Here is a 16,946-nt window from a genome sequence, read left to right as displayed (position 1 = left end):
ACCGTGTGAAGAGGTGTCTTCTGCCACGATTGTAAGTTTCCTGTGGCCTCCCCAGCCATACAGAACTGTGAGCCAATTAAATCTCTTTTCTTTATAAATTACCCAGTCTCAGGTATTTCTTCATGGTAGCAGGAGAACAGACTAATACAAGGCCCTTCATTTTCTTGGATATGGAGAAGAGAGTTGCCTCCCTTCAAATTGAAAGTGTCACACAGAAGCGGAGACTAGCATTTACTTCCCTAGTCAGATGTCTGCTTGCTCAGTGGACTTGATGACATGGTAGAGGTGAACAGCAGCAGAGAACTAGAAAGCAAAGGCAGAGCTGAGAGACAGAGCAGCATGGCAATGTGACATGCTATAACAAGTCAGTGCCAATTTATTTTAGTGCAAAAAAAAATTGAAATCAATGCACAGTTTTTTCCTAACATACATTCTCCATGAACTTTCTGAAGTCCCTCAGTACTGGTACACAGATAGATCACTGTGATTATTACAGATTGATCACTGTGATGGTTAGTGGTACCCATAGAAAATGGTGACTTAAGCTATCTTTCAGGTAATAAATGCCCTGTAGGACTGTCCATTGAATGAGGAAACCCTATTAGCTGGGGTTGGTTCTAAGAGGAGGTAAGATTGGCTGAAAGACCAAATGCTGGAGCTGGATGTCCCACATCAGGGAATAGAGTACTGGGAGGACTTCAATATGGCCTCTGAATAATACACACATGAAGCCTGGGGGCTGGCCATGCAGAGCACCCTGATGACCAAGTAAGGCCACAAAGCAACAGAAGGAGAGGTCGCCACACTGCTGGCTTCCAGTCAGCAGGCTTTTCTTCTCCTTTTTTTCTGTACCCTTATTGGGAAGGACACCTCCAGAACAAAACCCATGTGACATGGACCCAGGGTCACTCTTCCATATGTCTACTGAGTTATTATTCCCAACTCTTTTATTATTGAGTTGCTTTCTTTACTGACAAAAGATGCTACCTTTTTCACACATTAATTCCCAGATAAAATGGAACAAATTTGTGGGTTACATATTGTTTTCCAATATACTATCTGGGTACGTTTTAATTATTGTAGGTTTATCATGTGTTTCAGTATCTAGTATGATTAGCCCTCCTTGATTCTGGTTCTTTTTCAGAATGTTCTTGGTTATTCTTTCTTGCATATCTTACCTAATTTTGATGACTTATCACTCAACTCTATGTTAAATGACAGTGATGACAGTAGAAATCTTTGGTCTGTTCCTTTCTTTATGAAAATATTATCTCATTTATTGATTAAGTAAGATTCTAGCTAATGAGTTCAGTAGACCTATTTTATCATGTTAAAGAAATATCTATTCAGACCTATGTTATGAAGAGTTTTTGATGAGAATGAATGTTGAATGTTTAACAAATGCCTTTTTAGTAGCTATGGAAATACTCATGATTCTTCTTCCTAAATCTATTAATATAAAATATGCTAATTAATAAAATATATTCTTTTCTACTACTGTTTTGTTCTTAAATTTCTGGAATAAATACCACTAATGTTTTTAATGTGCTACTGGATTCTTTGATATCTATGATTACATTTATTTATTTTCATTTTGGATTTTCATGTGGATACACAAGGGCTTTGCTTTTTTTATTTTTAATTAATTCTTAGAGTTTTATTATCAAGATTATGCTTGTTTTTAAAAAATACCTTATGGCATTAATTATTTTCTAATCCTCTAAGCAATTTAAGTAACATTGGAAATGTTATTTAAACGAATGATAGTTCCTCCTGGAAAAGCACCTGACCACATGATTTAGTAAAGGTAGCTCTTCCACAGGTTTAACACGTGGAATAATTAACAACCTCTACAGCCATGCCAGAGAGTCATAATTTGAGTATCTGTTCTGCTCTGATCTCTGGCAACTTGTTTTCTCCTTGTAACATTCTGTTTAGATTTCTCTCTCTTTTGACATAAATTTTCATTAGTTACATTTTTCTGTAAAATTACTAATTTTATTCATTGCTTACAAATATTTGCATATAATTATCCACAATACTAGTGGAAAAAATAAAATGCATAAGTAAGGGTTAGAAGCATCTCTTGAGTGAAAAGACACTGTCAAAACACATGAGGGATATGAAGACAGATACGAAAAAAGCCAGCATAATGCTCTGAAAACAAAGAGCTAAAAGGGATTGAAGAGAAAGAGAGAGAGCTAGAAATTGGGCAAAGAAGATCAACAGATGAGTGACACCCAATCATTTTGGCCTCAGGAACCCTTTACTTTTAAAAATTATTGACAAGCACTAAGAGCTTTTATTTACATGGCTTACATGTAGCTATGCTTACTGCATTGGGAACTAAAACTGAGACTTTAAAAATTTATGTGTTCATTTTAAAATTACAATTATAAACTCATAGCATTTTTAAATAACATGTTTTTATGAAAATTAATTATATTTTCTACAAAAAAGTAGTGAGTAGAGTAGCATTGTTTTACAAATCTCAGTAGTAGAAGAACTGCTTTCAAATTCAATCTCTTACAATTAGTTGTTTTGGTTGAAGTCTACGAATAAAGTATTACCTCACAAAGACATGTTTTTAAAAGTATAGGAGTATTTTTAAAGATTTTTCAGATAACTGTAAACATTCTTTTATGCTATACCAAAATTTGACAATTGGTAGCTTCTTTTTTTTTATTATCCTTTAAGTTTTAGGGTACATGTGCAAAATGTGCAGGTTAGTTACATATGTATACATGTGCCATGTTGGTGTGCTGCACCCAGTAACTCATCATTTAACTTTACTCATCATTTAACTTTAGGTAGCTTCTTTTGACAATTTCCTTTATCACACAAACTACTGAAAGTATACGTATGTAAAGGTCAAGATTCAATAAAAGTAATATTTCCCCCTGTTTCATCAATAACAGTATCAAGTAAAATTACTTTTCTTTTTTACTTTCTGCTACAAACAAAGGATATAATGATATATTCCTACCATTTGGCACCCTCTGTCTTGGTTCAGGCTAAGGTTCCAGCAGTTTTACCCACCATGACTTTTGCACCATCAGCGCAAATGTCAATCCAGTGAAGAGGCAAATTACTGATACTATTATGAGAAAGTTTTAACCTAGGAAACCCCCTCAAGGGTCTCGGGATCTCCCTCAACCAGCAACCACAGAACACACTTTGAGAAGTATTGCAACATACACAAAATGTGGAGGTTCCCCAAAAAGAAACAAATAATGAGACAAGTGATATTAAAAGAATTAATTCAAGAGAACATTCCTTAAATAAAATAGTATTTGATTCTTCATAGTAAAAAAAACACCTAATACCCGAAGGAAATTCAACACTAAGACACCTTAGGCAGAATAAGACTGTCATAGCACATGAAATTCATGTGCAATATGCCCAAAATATAGTTAAGGAAGCTGATTCCTAGTTGGAAACAGATGAAGGTTCTGCAAAGTATTACTGGGAACAGGTACTGGGGGGGGAAATATTCCTCATAATCTCAGAGATAAAATGATTCAACCTGCTATACTTTTTCTTGAATTAATTCACTCTTCCATTCCCACCATTGTGATCCTAGTTTATAGATCTCATAACGTATCACTTGGTGACAGTAGTAGCTCCAGTGGTTTCTGACTTTCATTTTTCTCCATTCCAACCTATCCTATCCTCTTTAGGTTAACAAATATTATTTTTCTATTTTTTTTTTTTGAGATGGAGTCTTGCTTTGTTGCCCAGGCTGGAGTACGGTGGCATGATCTTGACTCACTGAAACCTCCACCTCCCAGGTTCAAACGATTCTCCCTCCTCAGCCTCCCACCTCAGCCTCCCGAGTAGCTGGGACTACAGGCACATGCCACCATGCCCGGCTAATTTTTGTACTTTTAGTAGAGACAGGGTTTCACCATGTTGGCCAGGCTGGTCTCGAACACCTGATCTCAGGTGATCCACTAGCCTCAGCCTCTCAAAGTGCTGGGATTACAGGTGTGAGCAACCACCACGCTCGCCCCAGGTTAATGAATATTCTGAATAATCGATATGATCAAGACTTTCAATAGTTCTATAGTCTGAAGTCTAGATCTGGTGTGTTCCAACTCAACCAACAATCCCAACTAACTCCTTCCATATGGCTCTCACCTGCCACCATTCACAAAATCTGGTGCTACGCTTAGGGCCCTTTGTTCTCTAAAAAACTTGTTTGCTTCCATATTCATGCCAATTGCTAGTGGTATTTTCTCACCTACGGATATGTGGTAGATTTATCAAATTCTTCTACATATGTTAACTCCTAGATTAAATGGTGTATTCTAACACTAATTTCAACAGGGGCAACTTACAGTGGTCTTAGAGAGTCGAGGAAGCCTCCGTAGGGAAGTGAAGTGGCTTCTAGATTGAGATCTAAAGCATCAACAGGAGCAAGTCAAGTGAAAGGATTTGGCAATAGGGAAAAATCAAGATGAGGCTCTTTAGTGTCCTTACCTCATATTTTGTTTTAATAATATGTGTGGACTTACTATTGGTCCCATTTTAGAAGATATAATGTAAATACCACCTAATTTTTGGATTTTAGTTGAACACCAATTCAAAAGTAGTTTGAAACATTCTGCAGACAAGCTTTTGGTATTTCCTCTTAGACAGAAAGGTTTGCCAGGGCACGTCATAGCCTGACACCTTTCCACAATTGTATTTTCAAATCTTCCCACTCGTTTGAGTTGCTATTTTCATATCTTCCCTACAATCCTTTTTCCTCCTCGTAGAACCTCAACTTCCTTTAAAAAAAAAAAACATTTAGTATGTCTAAAATATAAGGGAACCTCAACTTCTTTTTAAAAAAAACATTTGATATGTCTAAAATATAAGGGGAAAGTAATTGCTAACAGACCATATGTAGACAGTAGCTCAGTGTAGGCCTTCATCTGTGTTCAGGCATCATGAACATGTCAGCATTCCCAATGCTTCTTCTCACACCTACGTTGATGCATGCAGCAGAGCTTTGCTTTTCCTTCTCCTATGCTCTCATCTCAATATATGTTACCTCTGAATTGAGATCTAATACATTAGAACAAATTGTAGCAAATTGTGGAGAGACTTAGGAAATTATATCAAAACGTAAAGCAGTGCTGAAAATGCAGTTTAGGTGCTATGCATTTTGTAATTAAGTTCCATCATTTCACCATAAGCCAGAAACTAAGAAAAAATTTCAATAGTAATTAATAACAACCATTTTTCAGTTTTATATTGGAATTATCTTTAAAAATTCAAATCTTGATTTTTTTCCCTTTTTATGTATCAGTTGACAATAAATTATGGATGCATAACACAATCTCATTCCACAATATATATTATGTAGGATAAACCTAAGTACAGTTGTCACATGAAGAGTCTGAAGGGGAGTGTCTTCACTGTATTCCTAATACCACTCAGCATAAAACATACTTCAGTGTCAGAGTGAGATTCGGCACGTCAGGCCGAGAAGCTGCATTCTTTTGTAAGACAGTCTAGGCAAGTAGGACTAATTAATCATAGTAATTGTAAAAAATTTTGTAAGAAAACCTGAAATGGCATTTTTAAGGAAAACATAATCATAATTAGTATGAATGAAAATAGAATTCTAAAAACTGAAGTTATATAAAAGACTGATTGGAAGAAGATATCAAATTTGCATTTCTTAGATCATATGACTATATATATATAGAGGCATATGATCTAAGAAATGCAAATTTCTTAGACTATATATATATATAGACTCTCTCTCTCTCTATATATAGTCATATATGTCATAAGATCCCTGTCAGGTGTGTTAAAGACACAGGCAGAGGGCACACTTTGGAATGTGAATATGAACCACAATATATATTACCTTTGGGTTTTACAGTCAGCTGCACAGACACCTTTTTCACCCCCAACGAACTGACTGCTTGACATTCATATTGGCCTTGATCGTGCTGTGCTGCACGGTCAATTCTCAAAGTGCCAGAGGAGAGAACCGTATGCTGGCCTTCCACAGGGAGCTGCCCTCCTGCAAAAAGAGGTAAAGAAAGTATTCTTCATGGCCCAGAGCACTGAAAGCCAGAGCTGCTGGCTGTCCTGGGTAAAGGGTGAGGCCTGTCTTTCAGGAAATTCTCAGTGCTAGGGTGTACTGTGTGCGTTGTGCCCTAGGATTGCACCCCAGAAACACAGCACCCCCATGCCGCTTGTCCCCGAAACTCTGCCACTGTATCATAAGGAATTCTCATCTGTCACCAGAACAGCCCAGCCTCCTAATGAATTTTTAATCTTCATGTTTGTGCCCCTCGGCCTTACTATAATCAGAAAGCAAATTTCAAAACCAACCTGATTCTTAAATTTGATTTTCAGATATCTTCGTGACAGTTGTTTATCATGTGTATGCAATATTTGGAATACAATAACGTGATTAAAATACATTTAAAATGCAGAGGCAGCATATCAAAAATGGTGATTTTGTGACATTCATGCTGTTAATCTACACAGTCAACCAGTGGCCATTGTACTTTGCACTGCTGAGCTTATATGAGCCTCTAAATCCTTCTTAACACTTTACTCTTATGGTCATCAACAATTAAATAAGATTATAATTTTCAACTAGTTCAGTGAAAACTTGTATCTTATTGAATGTCTTGTTACAGATGGAAGAAGGAATAGCTAACCCTATTGAGCGTACACACACTGTGCCATCAACTATTCTAAATGTTGAAGAGTGTAAATTATTCAAATCAAACCCCACAACCACCCTATGATGTAGGAAACGTCATCACCCCCAACACAGCAACAAAGACTGGCAAACAGCAGTTAACAGGTTTGCTCAAGGTCACATGACAAGGAGGAGTGGAGATGTGAACCAAGGCTTTATGGTTCCAAAGTCTACCTCCTATCAACTAATCTCATAAAGAATAGAGCAAAAATGTTAAGACAAGAAATTCATAAATGTAGATTTTGAATTTTATTTCGTACCTGAACTAATATGGAAAGTAGGATTCCCAAGCCCGGAGGAATCTTAGACAAGCTCTCATCCAGCCAATCGTCAATCCTGTTCTGTTATGTGCCCAGATTCCCTGTAAGTGCCTGACCCCTTGGTGGGGCATAGGGGGTTAGATCCTGCCTGCCAGGCCCACGCCCCACCACCCACACTTCAGGAACAGCAGCTCTTTTTTGGAGCTTCACTTCGGATTTCATTTCACTTATGATTTCATTTTGTACTAGAAGAAAATTATCCCACTAAAAAGAAATGTCTAAAACTGCTACACTTGCGGCCGGGCGCGGTGGCTCACTCCTGTAATCCCAGAACTTTGGGAGGCCGAGGCGGGTGGATCACGAGATCAGCAGATTGAGACCATCCTGGCTAACACGGTGAAACCCCGTCTCTATTAAAAATACAGAAAAAGTAGCCGGGCATGGTGGCGGGCACCTGTAGTCCCAGCTACAGGCTGAGGCAGAAGAATGGCGTGAACCCGGGAGGCGGAGCTTGCAGTGAGCCGAGACTGCACCACTGCACTCCAGCCTGGGCGACAGAGCAAGACTCTGTCTCAAAACAAACAAACAAACAAACAAACAAAACAACTGTACGCTTTCCAGTAATTTTATTTTAAAAATCAGGAAACTGAGTCCCAGAGGGGATGATCTCAGGAAGGCCACACACTCAAATGCCAAAACTCAAAACACCACGAAAATTATGATGATGTCATATTTAGATCAAAGATTATTTTCTGTGTAATTTTTTCATGTCCATGATACACCTTCGATAATTAATTTAAACTATTTTTTTTTACTATCCACAAAAGAAGGCACTTATTTTTCCCCACAATTACCTGCAGATGTTCTAATACCTGTTTTTGTCCAGACAATAACAGGAGGTGGGTTGCCGTCAGCTTCACAGAGCCACTCTACAGCATGTTCTTCCAGCACCACTTGATCTTTGGGGGTTACTGTAAATTGTGGAGGAACTAAAGAGAATGAAACATACATCAAAATTGAAAATTATTTTACAAATTTTCAGTGCCAATAGAAAAAAGAAAATGTCTTCAAATATGTCATGTGATCAGAATTTGTTTACAATTATATATAAACAAGGTTATAAAGAGTGTGGAGGTGCTTCTGTATGTTTGTGCCTGTTTGCAAGGAAGCCAGAAATACACACATCTGGTCTGCAAAGCAAAACAGCAGTAGCCAACAAGAAGAAACCATTTCTAAATCTTACGGCAGCTGTTTCCCATGATTGAATCATACTGGTTATCATTTTAGTAGATGTGATAAACATATTTAAAGCTACAAATTGTACTTTATTAACAAAACCGTCTTCTCCAAACTTTCACATGCACAATAAAATTTGAAACGAGTTGATCTTTCTATTTCAGAAAGAAAAATAAGCTCCTTAAGATTAATGTTCCTGCAACACTTGAAATTATACTTTTGAAAAAGTCACATTTATGTCAAAATTCAGAGTTCCAAATATTCAGATTTTGTATTATTGCTTTTGTATAAATAAGAAATAGCTAATAGCTGCATATGCCATTCCTGAAAAGGGATTCTGTCCGTGACTCTTTGATTGAATAAAAAAATAAATCAATGTGGCCATTTAAGAAGAGCGCAATGATCCCCAGTAACGCCTAAGTGATCAAAAGAACTTTCGCAGATGACTTTGTAACTGGAAAGGTGTCCCAATCCAGATCCCAAAAAAGGATTCTTGGACTTTGTACAAAAAAGAATATGAGGCAAATCCATACAGTAAAGTGAAAGCAGGTTTATTAGGAAAGTAAAGGAATCAAGAATGGCTACTCCACAGGCAGAGAAGCAGTATAGGCTGCTGGGCTGAGTATACTTACAGTTATTTCTCGATTATGTGCTAAACATGGGGTGGATTATTTACGAGTTTTCTGGAAAGGGGTGGGCAATTCCCAGCACTTAGAGTTCCTCCCCATTTTAGACCATAAAAGACAACTTCCTGACATTGCCATGGCATTTGTAAACTGTCCTGGTGCTGGTAGGAGTGTTTTGTAACATGCTAATGCATTATAATTAGCATATAATGAGCAGTGGGAACAACCAGGGGTCACTGTCATCGCCATCTTGGTTTTGGCAGGTTTTTGCCAGCTCCTTTACTGCATCACGTTTTATCAGCAGGGTCTTTGTGCCCTGTATATTGTGCCAACCTCCTATCTCATCCTGTGACTAAAAATGCCAAACCTGCTAGGAATCCAGCCCAGCAGGTCTCATCCTCATTTTACCCAGCCCTCATTCAAGATGGAGTCACTCTGGTTCAAATGCCTTTGACAACTCGACAAATCATTTCTCTGCCTTGTTAGATTTTTGCACAATTCCTACTACCCCCTTCTTTTCACCTGCATCTGGAAATACAAGAAACATGATAAACTAAATATTTGGCAAAGTGTATTTGTTGCAAGTTTCATACTGTGTGCAAGTACTAAAGAGTTTTTTAAAGTCTTCATCCATTCTAGGTAAGGTGCTGGACTAAATAACTATGGTAGAAAATAAATTTCCAAGTCACACAAATTCATGGAAACCCTCAGGAATGCCTGCAAGCTATTTGTAATAGAGGTCTAGAAAAGTCAAGCTGGAAAACAGCCCACAAATCAGCAATCTCAGGCTCCTCACTGCACAGATGAGAAAATTCAGACTCTGGGAGGTAGGATTGAATTTCTCTCGGTCAGAACTAATAAGTAGAAAAGACAGTAGAGAATCTGGGCTGCTCAACCCCCAGCCTGGTGTTCTTTCCAGAACATTACACTAACTCCCAAAATTACTAGGAACAACTTAAAAAGAACAAAAATATTTCTACATTAAAAAATAGATTCATGACACAGTAAAAGAGCTATATAACAAAAGATGGTATTAGTTAAGAGAAATAATGTAGTCCTGGTTCTAGTGTTGGGAAATTTGATTTCAACTTTTGAATAATAATAACTTTAATAATTAACATATTAAAATTTAATTTTATTTTAATTATTAAAAATATTAACATCTAATAACTTTAATAATAATTAAAGTTCACGGTTAGCCAAGTCTGTGTGAAAAGAATTGTTAAACTTCACGTGTTCTCACTTTTAACAGAACCCAAGATCCACATCTTAGCAAAGCATAGAAAACATTTAAGAAAATAGTCAATTTACATTTGTTTCTAACACTCAAATGAGCAGCTTGCTAGGTCGATGAAGAAATTATGAACATCACCAAAGCAGGCAGAGAAGGTGGAATAATTACACAGGAATGATGAAGCTGACATCTTTGGGCTTTCCATTTAAAATGATGGCCTTCTGAGTCTCACCTCCAGTGCTAAAATAGCACATGCCGAGATGAAGTGTTTTGCTATTTTATTAAAATCTAAGATTCTGGCTACTCATTAAGGTGCTGCCTCACACACAAAGCATTTTGATTTACACTGTTGATGACCATAGGCCTTTTTACCTATATGTCCACACTGTGATTCATATCTTTCATTGAAGCTTTTTTGTGTCATTTTATTTATTATTTATATTTGTTCCAGTCAGTCTAAAAAAGGAAGTTTATCTGTGGGTAACTGTGATCTCAGTTTAAATAGATATTAAAAGATCAAGAACATGGATAGAAACCTGTTAAAATGACATAAAAGGATACATCTTAAAATGTTTAATCTATGATTAGGCAAATAAAATCAGCCTTTTAAATAAAGGTATAGAATGATTAATGGACCGTTTCAAAATCAATTAAAAATCTGGGCACACAGATCCAAAAGTGACACAAGTACATGGTCACAAATAACAAAGGACAAGCAGATGGCCATTTCAGTTCAAACTCACTGGCAACAAGAAATCATTAGCATATTGTGGTAGAAGAAATAGGCAGGATGGTAAAGGTTACCAGAGTTCTGTTAAGCAATGATTGACGCAGATGGGCAGATGGAAGCATAGAAAGGAAGTACATGGAAAAAGCTGAGAAACAAAAGCCTAGCACAGTGTGGAATACAGGCAACCACTAAAGAGTGAAAGTGATCAGGCATTAGGCATTCTAAAAAACAGACATTGAACACAAAATGATGTAAGCAAAACAAAACCCAAACACAGTTTCTTTGAAGGCATTTTTCAATCTCAACATATTAAAAGTTTAAAAATAACGTTTGGGTCCTTTAAAAGTAATTTCCCCCAGAAGTTACCAAAGACCTCAAGAAAATATTTCATTTCTGTGCCTTCTTATTAGAGCAAGGGAAGTATTTTTGGGATATTAGCAATTCTAGGGAAAAACACAATTTTTTTTCCTGAGACATGTAAATAGGAACAAGAAAGTATTGATCTATTGCTACTTAAGGAGTTGATGCTAAACAGTTCAATTTAGAAAACATTCTCTGAATGCAGGAAGACTAGGCTGGAGGAAGCCTTGTGCTTTGTGGGGGCCAAGATCACTCTTGGGGCCACTGGGGCTCACTGTTCTGAAGCCCTCCCAACCCAGGCACTGCACTGGGCTGGCCACTTCCCTTTTTCTCTGTTCTGTGTTTCACAGGGTTCAGTGTTTTGGTAGATAACATCCTATGCAAATCTTAAAATAATGAAACTTAACTCAATCAAAATATGCACATATCAGGAAGCCCCTAAAACGGATCATGTAAATTACCGTACTGTCGTCAACTGATGAAAAACTAGTTTAGAAAAAACTGGACCTTTGATATGACTCCAATAGCACTTATATTCTGCTGTTTACTAAACTCTAACCCTACAGGAAGATGGCATGCAAGCACACATGTACACACACACAAACGCACACACACAAACACATCCACACACACACACACACACACATGCACGCACACACACCAGAAAGGAAGGGGCCACCCCAGGCTGAGAACCAAAGTACAAAGAAGAATGTGCCTTCTTTATAACACGATTGCATACCCATGCATATAAATTAATTTCTGGATTCAGAATAGTTTTATTATTGCTGTTGTTACACAGCCTGGCCTCGTAGGAGCCTTCAGCATGTCCTCAAGCTCTGTTGAGTAGACAGTTTGGTAAGTGACTATGAACACGGGGCACAGCCTTTTCACTTTCGTATCTGTACTGTCTTTCCTGTATCTGTAAAATATTCTGAAGCACAAATATCTCTTGACAGTTTCCTTCCAGATTAATGACTCCATCTCTTTTGTTGCTAATGGTTGAGTCTGACCTTTGGATAAAGATTGAAGTAGAAAAGAAAAAAAACAACTTTTAACTTGAAACAGATTAGCTTTGAAAATCTTATTGTGTCAAAAAATAATTGGCAAATAAAAATATCTCTCCACTGATGTACATGACATTATTTAAGTTGAAAAATAATTTTCTGAGTGTGGCAGGAGGAACATTTCAATCACGACCTTCTGCTCCCATACCTTGTACAATTATGTTTGCTGCAGCTTCAACAGTGCCGTGGCTATTGTTGGCATGACAGGTAAATCGACCATGATCCCATTGTGTGATGTTCTGCAAGTAAAGTCCACTGGACGTTGCCACGTGCCTGGATCCATCCAGTTCCAATCCGTTGTCCCTGGTCCAAGTGATATGAGGTTGTGGGTGGCCTGTGGCCATACATTCCAAAGTTGTGCTGGTGCCAATTAAAACCTCTGTGTCCTGAGGCTGGATTACAAAGCTTGGTTTGGCTGATGGTAAAGGGGGAACAAAACAAAATCCAGCAAGTAGCAGTTAGGAAGATTTATTTATTCTGCATTGTGGTTTTAAGATTATTGTCATTTTCAAAATGCCTTTAAACTAAAATATTACACAAATATATATATACATTTAATTCCCAGAGAATTAAATCTAAAATAATGAAATGTGGATTTGCTGTAAGTACACACTTTCTTAAAAAGATTGCTTGCCTTGATATCACGATGTATTATAGATACTGCAAAGCACCTACCCAATACATATTCCTTATTTTAGGGGCTAAATGTTTAAACATTTCCTCTTAAGAATACTCACATTTTTTTAAACACAGTTTAGGCACATGTCACTGGGAATAAATAAAAGTGCTAAGTCTAAGTAGTCATTTCTTCTTCCTGTTGGCTACCTGGAAGTCGGGCAGGAATGCATTTGGGTTACAGGAGCCACTTTGTGATTAAGAGGTGAAAATTATGAGGAATAAAGAAACCTATGTGCAAAGCAGATCAAAAAGCAGAAAGAAGAATATTATTGGCTCACTATAGGTAATGTGGCAGCTCTGTGACAGGCTACCCTTGTCCTACTTGTGGCATACAATTAAAATACACATGCACAGACACACACACACACATAGAAGCTATGCATTTAAGCCATATCTAGCCAAGCTTTCAGTTACTTTCAGCTAAACGTATTATAAATTGATTCAACAAGTATCCGTGTAAATAGAAAATTTAGACTTTCATATAAGGAGTTCCACTCTTACAAATTCATAGGAGTTTCTCTTTTCTGGGAATCTCAAGCACAAATTAAATATTTGCTAAGGTGTTAAAAATGCCTAATGATTGATTCTAAGTTTGGGGAGGGGGGATCATCCATTCCTGAGATGAATATACTCTGGAGAGCGGAAATAAATTAAATTAATCCAATTCAACAATAAATGTTTAATTTAATTCCTAACAATATTGAATGTCTTAAGTATATTAGTAACATACTGGATGTTGGAAAGATACAGAGATGAACAAACACACTCCTCCTTGTGTGCTCCTACTCTAGCTGCATGAACAGAGGACAGAACACATCATCTGTAAAACCACAACATGCCTCGGAAAGAATTGTCTCAGAGTTAGGTGTAAATGTGATAGGAGAACATTCTGGCAAGAGGTAAGGGAAAGTATAGGGAAAGTTATCATAATAATTGAAATAAATGTTCCGAGGTAAGTCAGTGGCAGTAGAACTGGAAAAGGAGATAATCTGATGCATGCATGGAACTAAATTTTTAGAGAATTGTGGAAGAAGGAGTAGCACCAGACGGTGAATCGGAGGTTACTGGAGGAGAGTAATGATACCAATAGAGATAGCAAACACAGGATGCTGTGGGTTTGTGTGGGCAAATGTGTTTGACAGATGTAAAGATTTACATGTGAAGATAAAAACAAAGTCCTGGCAATGTCCATTGAAATCTCAGGAAGGATCTCAGCAATAAAGACTATAAATTTTACATGAAGTATGAAAGCTGAAGGTTTGGGAAGAGCTCAGATGGAAGAGGAAAAAAATGTGATTAGGGCACGGGGGACTACAGAAAGGGAGGGGAGGACAGCGCTATAAGGAACACCACATTTTAGGCAGGCAAAAGAGATTTAAAAAGAGAATTGAGGACATTAGGAAAGGATCAAGAGGAAGTCATGTTCTCAAAGTAGAAATGCTCCTGTGTGCAGGGTCAGACTTGACCTAGAGGCAGAAGGGAAGGAGGCTTTGGAAGGAGACAGTGGTGTTTCAATCAGAAATTACTTGGTGTAATCCCAGCACTTTGGGAGGCCTAGGCAGGAGGATCGCTTAAGGACAGGAGTTTCAGTCTGCAGTGAGCTATGATCATGCCACTGCACTCCAGCCTGGGTGACAGAGTGAGACCTTGTCTCTACAAACATTTTTTTAAAGAAATTACTTGGAAACTATGTGAGGAATTATCATATTCAATCAATCGCTAACTCAAGTGTCTTTTTTCCTGGAAAACCTCAATTCACTGCAATTTCCTCCATTCACTTTGCCACTGCCCTATCCATGCCGCCACCAGCTCTCTTCTGCCCTGTGGCAATTGCCACTGCAGACTTCCTCATCCTGACATGCCTATCTTACCATGCCCTCCTGTTTGTTCTCTGAACTGCCACGAGAGACATTTTTCTAAAAGAAAAATCTAATTTTGATCATCTCAGTGTAGCGTCATGAATAGCCTGAGTGATCTGACCCCACTTTATACCTCACCAAATCTCGTGTCATTCCCAGCCTCTCCTCTGTATGCTCCAGGATCTCCATCTCTTGAATATGCCTTGCTCTGTCTTCCCTATGCTGTCTTTTCTCCTGAAATGATGCTTCAACCCTACTTCTCTGGCTCTCTCCCACTTGTTGTTGCTTTCAACTTAAAGGTCAATGCTCTTGGGAAGACTTGAATGAATGCAATCCTCCGAGGCTGCTGCTCCAAGTGCTCCCCTCCACTGGGATGGGCTGGAGCCGGCTCTGGAGAGCCAGTTGTCAAATTTTCAGTATTCTGCAAGCTGACTGCTACACATAGCCATTCTTAAAATTTTAACTAAGTAAACTTACAATCAAATAAATTTTATTAACATCAAAACTAACAAATTCATCCCTATTTTTCACTACATTTTATTATTATCTTCGGTCTCAGGGTTATTATGCCTACTGTGTCTGCACACTAGAAATGCTATATTATGATGAACTTCTGTGCATCTCTTCCCAACTCCACATTCAGTGATATCATTTCGGTAACTAGGAACTGGCCACGGTGAGATTATTTATACAACAGATACTGACAAATGCTGCAAATCAGGGCTCCCTGCTCCTCAGAGCCAATTTACAAACATTTACCAGCACACAACTGTCCTTTATGCTTCTCTCCCTCTCCTTACACATCATAAAACTTATTTCTTGAATTACGGCTATCATCTAATAGATGATGGGCTCAGTAAGGTGAGAGACAATGTATTTCCACCATGTCAACATGCTATTAATGAAAATTTGTTGCAGTCATTATGTCTGGTTTATATAAGCCACAAAATTATGACAAAGCAAAGCCCCTGGAAAGTTGAATAAGGAACGTGGTTGATAACCATGCAATCTTCAACAGCTGGCTCAGTGGGCATTCAATAAATATGTGTTGGATTAATTCATGATGAATGAATGATTGAATGAATTTCTGAAAAGAGTAATATTCCTGCCTAAGTAACACTGGTTCACTCTGCATAAGGATGCTGGATAGCTGGATGGGGAATCAAAAGGAGAATAGAAAAGTCTTGGAACCACAATGTGCTGTACCAGAAAGGAACTAAGGCAGGAAATTAAAATAAACTTCAAGAGAAAAAATTCAAGTTTCTCTAAAACGAAATTTAAAAAATCACAGCCAATGGGAATAGTTTCACTTTGAAGCATTACATACTCTAAAGCAGCAATATTAGATCATTTTCCAGTGCAGATAATTGATAGAACTAGAAAATAATAGTTTTACCTGGAAGACTGGAGTATCTGAGCATGGCACTCTGTGTCTTGGCTTCCCCAGCGGAATTTCTGGCCATGCACTGATAGACACCTTGGTCTGACTCTCTGGTGTTTCGGATCATGAGTGTGCCATCATCAAACACATTAAGTCGAGTATTATCTTCCAAATCCAATGAGTGGCTGGAAATATATGTTATACATGTATATTATTTAATCCCATTCATGTTTAAAACTCTTAACAAGACTGAGAATATAGTACTATATAGCTATGTTTAATGTCTACCAAATTTGTTAAATTTATTTTATCTGAATAATTTTAATTATTTCACTTTAAATCCTAGTTATCTTGTTCCTATTTCAAGATTACACCCTGAACAAAGGCTCTGAGTCAACATTTGATAGAGGGAAATGAGGTTGAGATGTTCTGCCTTCCTGAGTGGCATGAATTTAGACACTGAAGCAAGCGCTCCCATATGACAGACACTTTTTTATATATTTGAATGCCCACTTTTCAGAAAAGAAATCACCAGATGGTAATATGTAATCCTTTTACCTCCTTCCATGAGTCATTCAGTATTCTTTCATATTTTGTTAAAGTGTAAAAAAATAATTCCTATTCAAACCAGCACGGGCTCAAAGCCAAGTATAATTATATGACTGAGCAATAAATAACACACCTAACCTACCAAGTTGTTGAATATTAGGCCCCCTTCTCTGATGTGCACCATTTGGATATACTAGAAAAGTCCCATTTATCAATTAAGTGCATAATCCATTGAGTGCAAGTAGGTTCAGATG

At 37.6% G+C, this 16,946-nt stretch overlaps 1 protein-coding gene across 1 annotated transcript in view; it reads right to left on the bottom strand.

Moving 5' to 3' along the window:
- The window catches only part of PXDNL (peroxidasin like), a 508,880-nt gene that overhangs the window by 128,556 nt on the left and 363,378 nt on the right, over positions 1-16,946 (bottom strand). Inside the window, exons 9-12 of the mRNA XM_055349261.2 lie at positions 16,159-16,328; positions 12,374-12,640; positions 7,848-7,964; positions 5,864-6,022 (exon numbers count right to left, since the gene is read on the bottom strand). Of these exons, the coding sequence (XP_055205236.2) occupies positions 5,864-6,022; positions 7,848-7,964; positions 12,374-12,640; positions 16,159-16,328 (713 nt within the window). The remainder of the gene's footprint in view (positions 1-5,863; positions 6,023-7,847; positions 7,965-12,373; positions 12,641-16,158; positions 16,329-16,946) is intronic.

Source organism: Gorilla gorilla, chromosome 7 (genome assembly GCF_029281585.2).
Source record: "Gorilla gorilla gorilla isolate KB3781 chromosome 7, NHGRI_mGorGor1-v2.1_pri, whole genome shotgun sequence".
NCBI classification, from domain to species: domain Eukaryota; kingdom Metazoa; phylum Chordata; class Mammalia; order Primates; family Hominidae; genus Gorilla; species Gorilla gorilla.
This window is presented reverse-complemented; position numbering and strand designations above follow the sequence as displayed.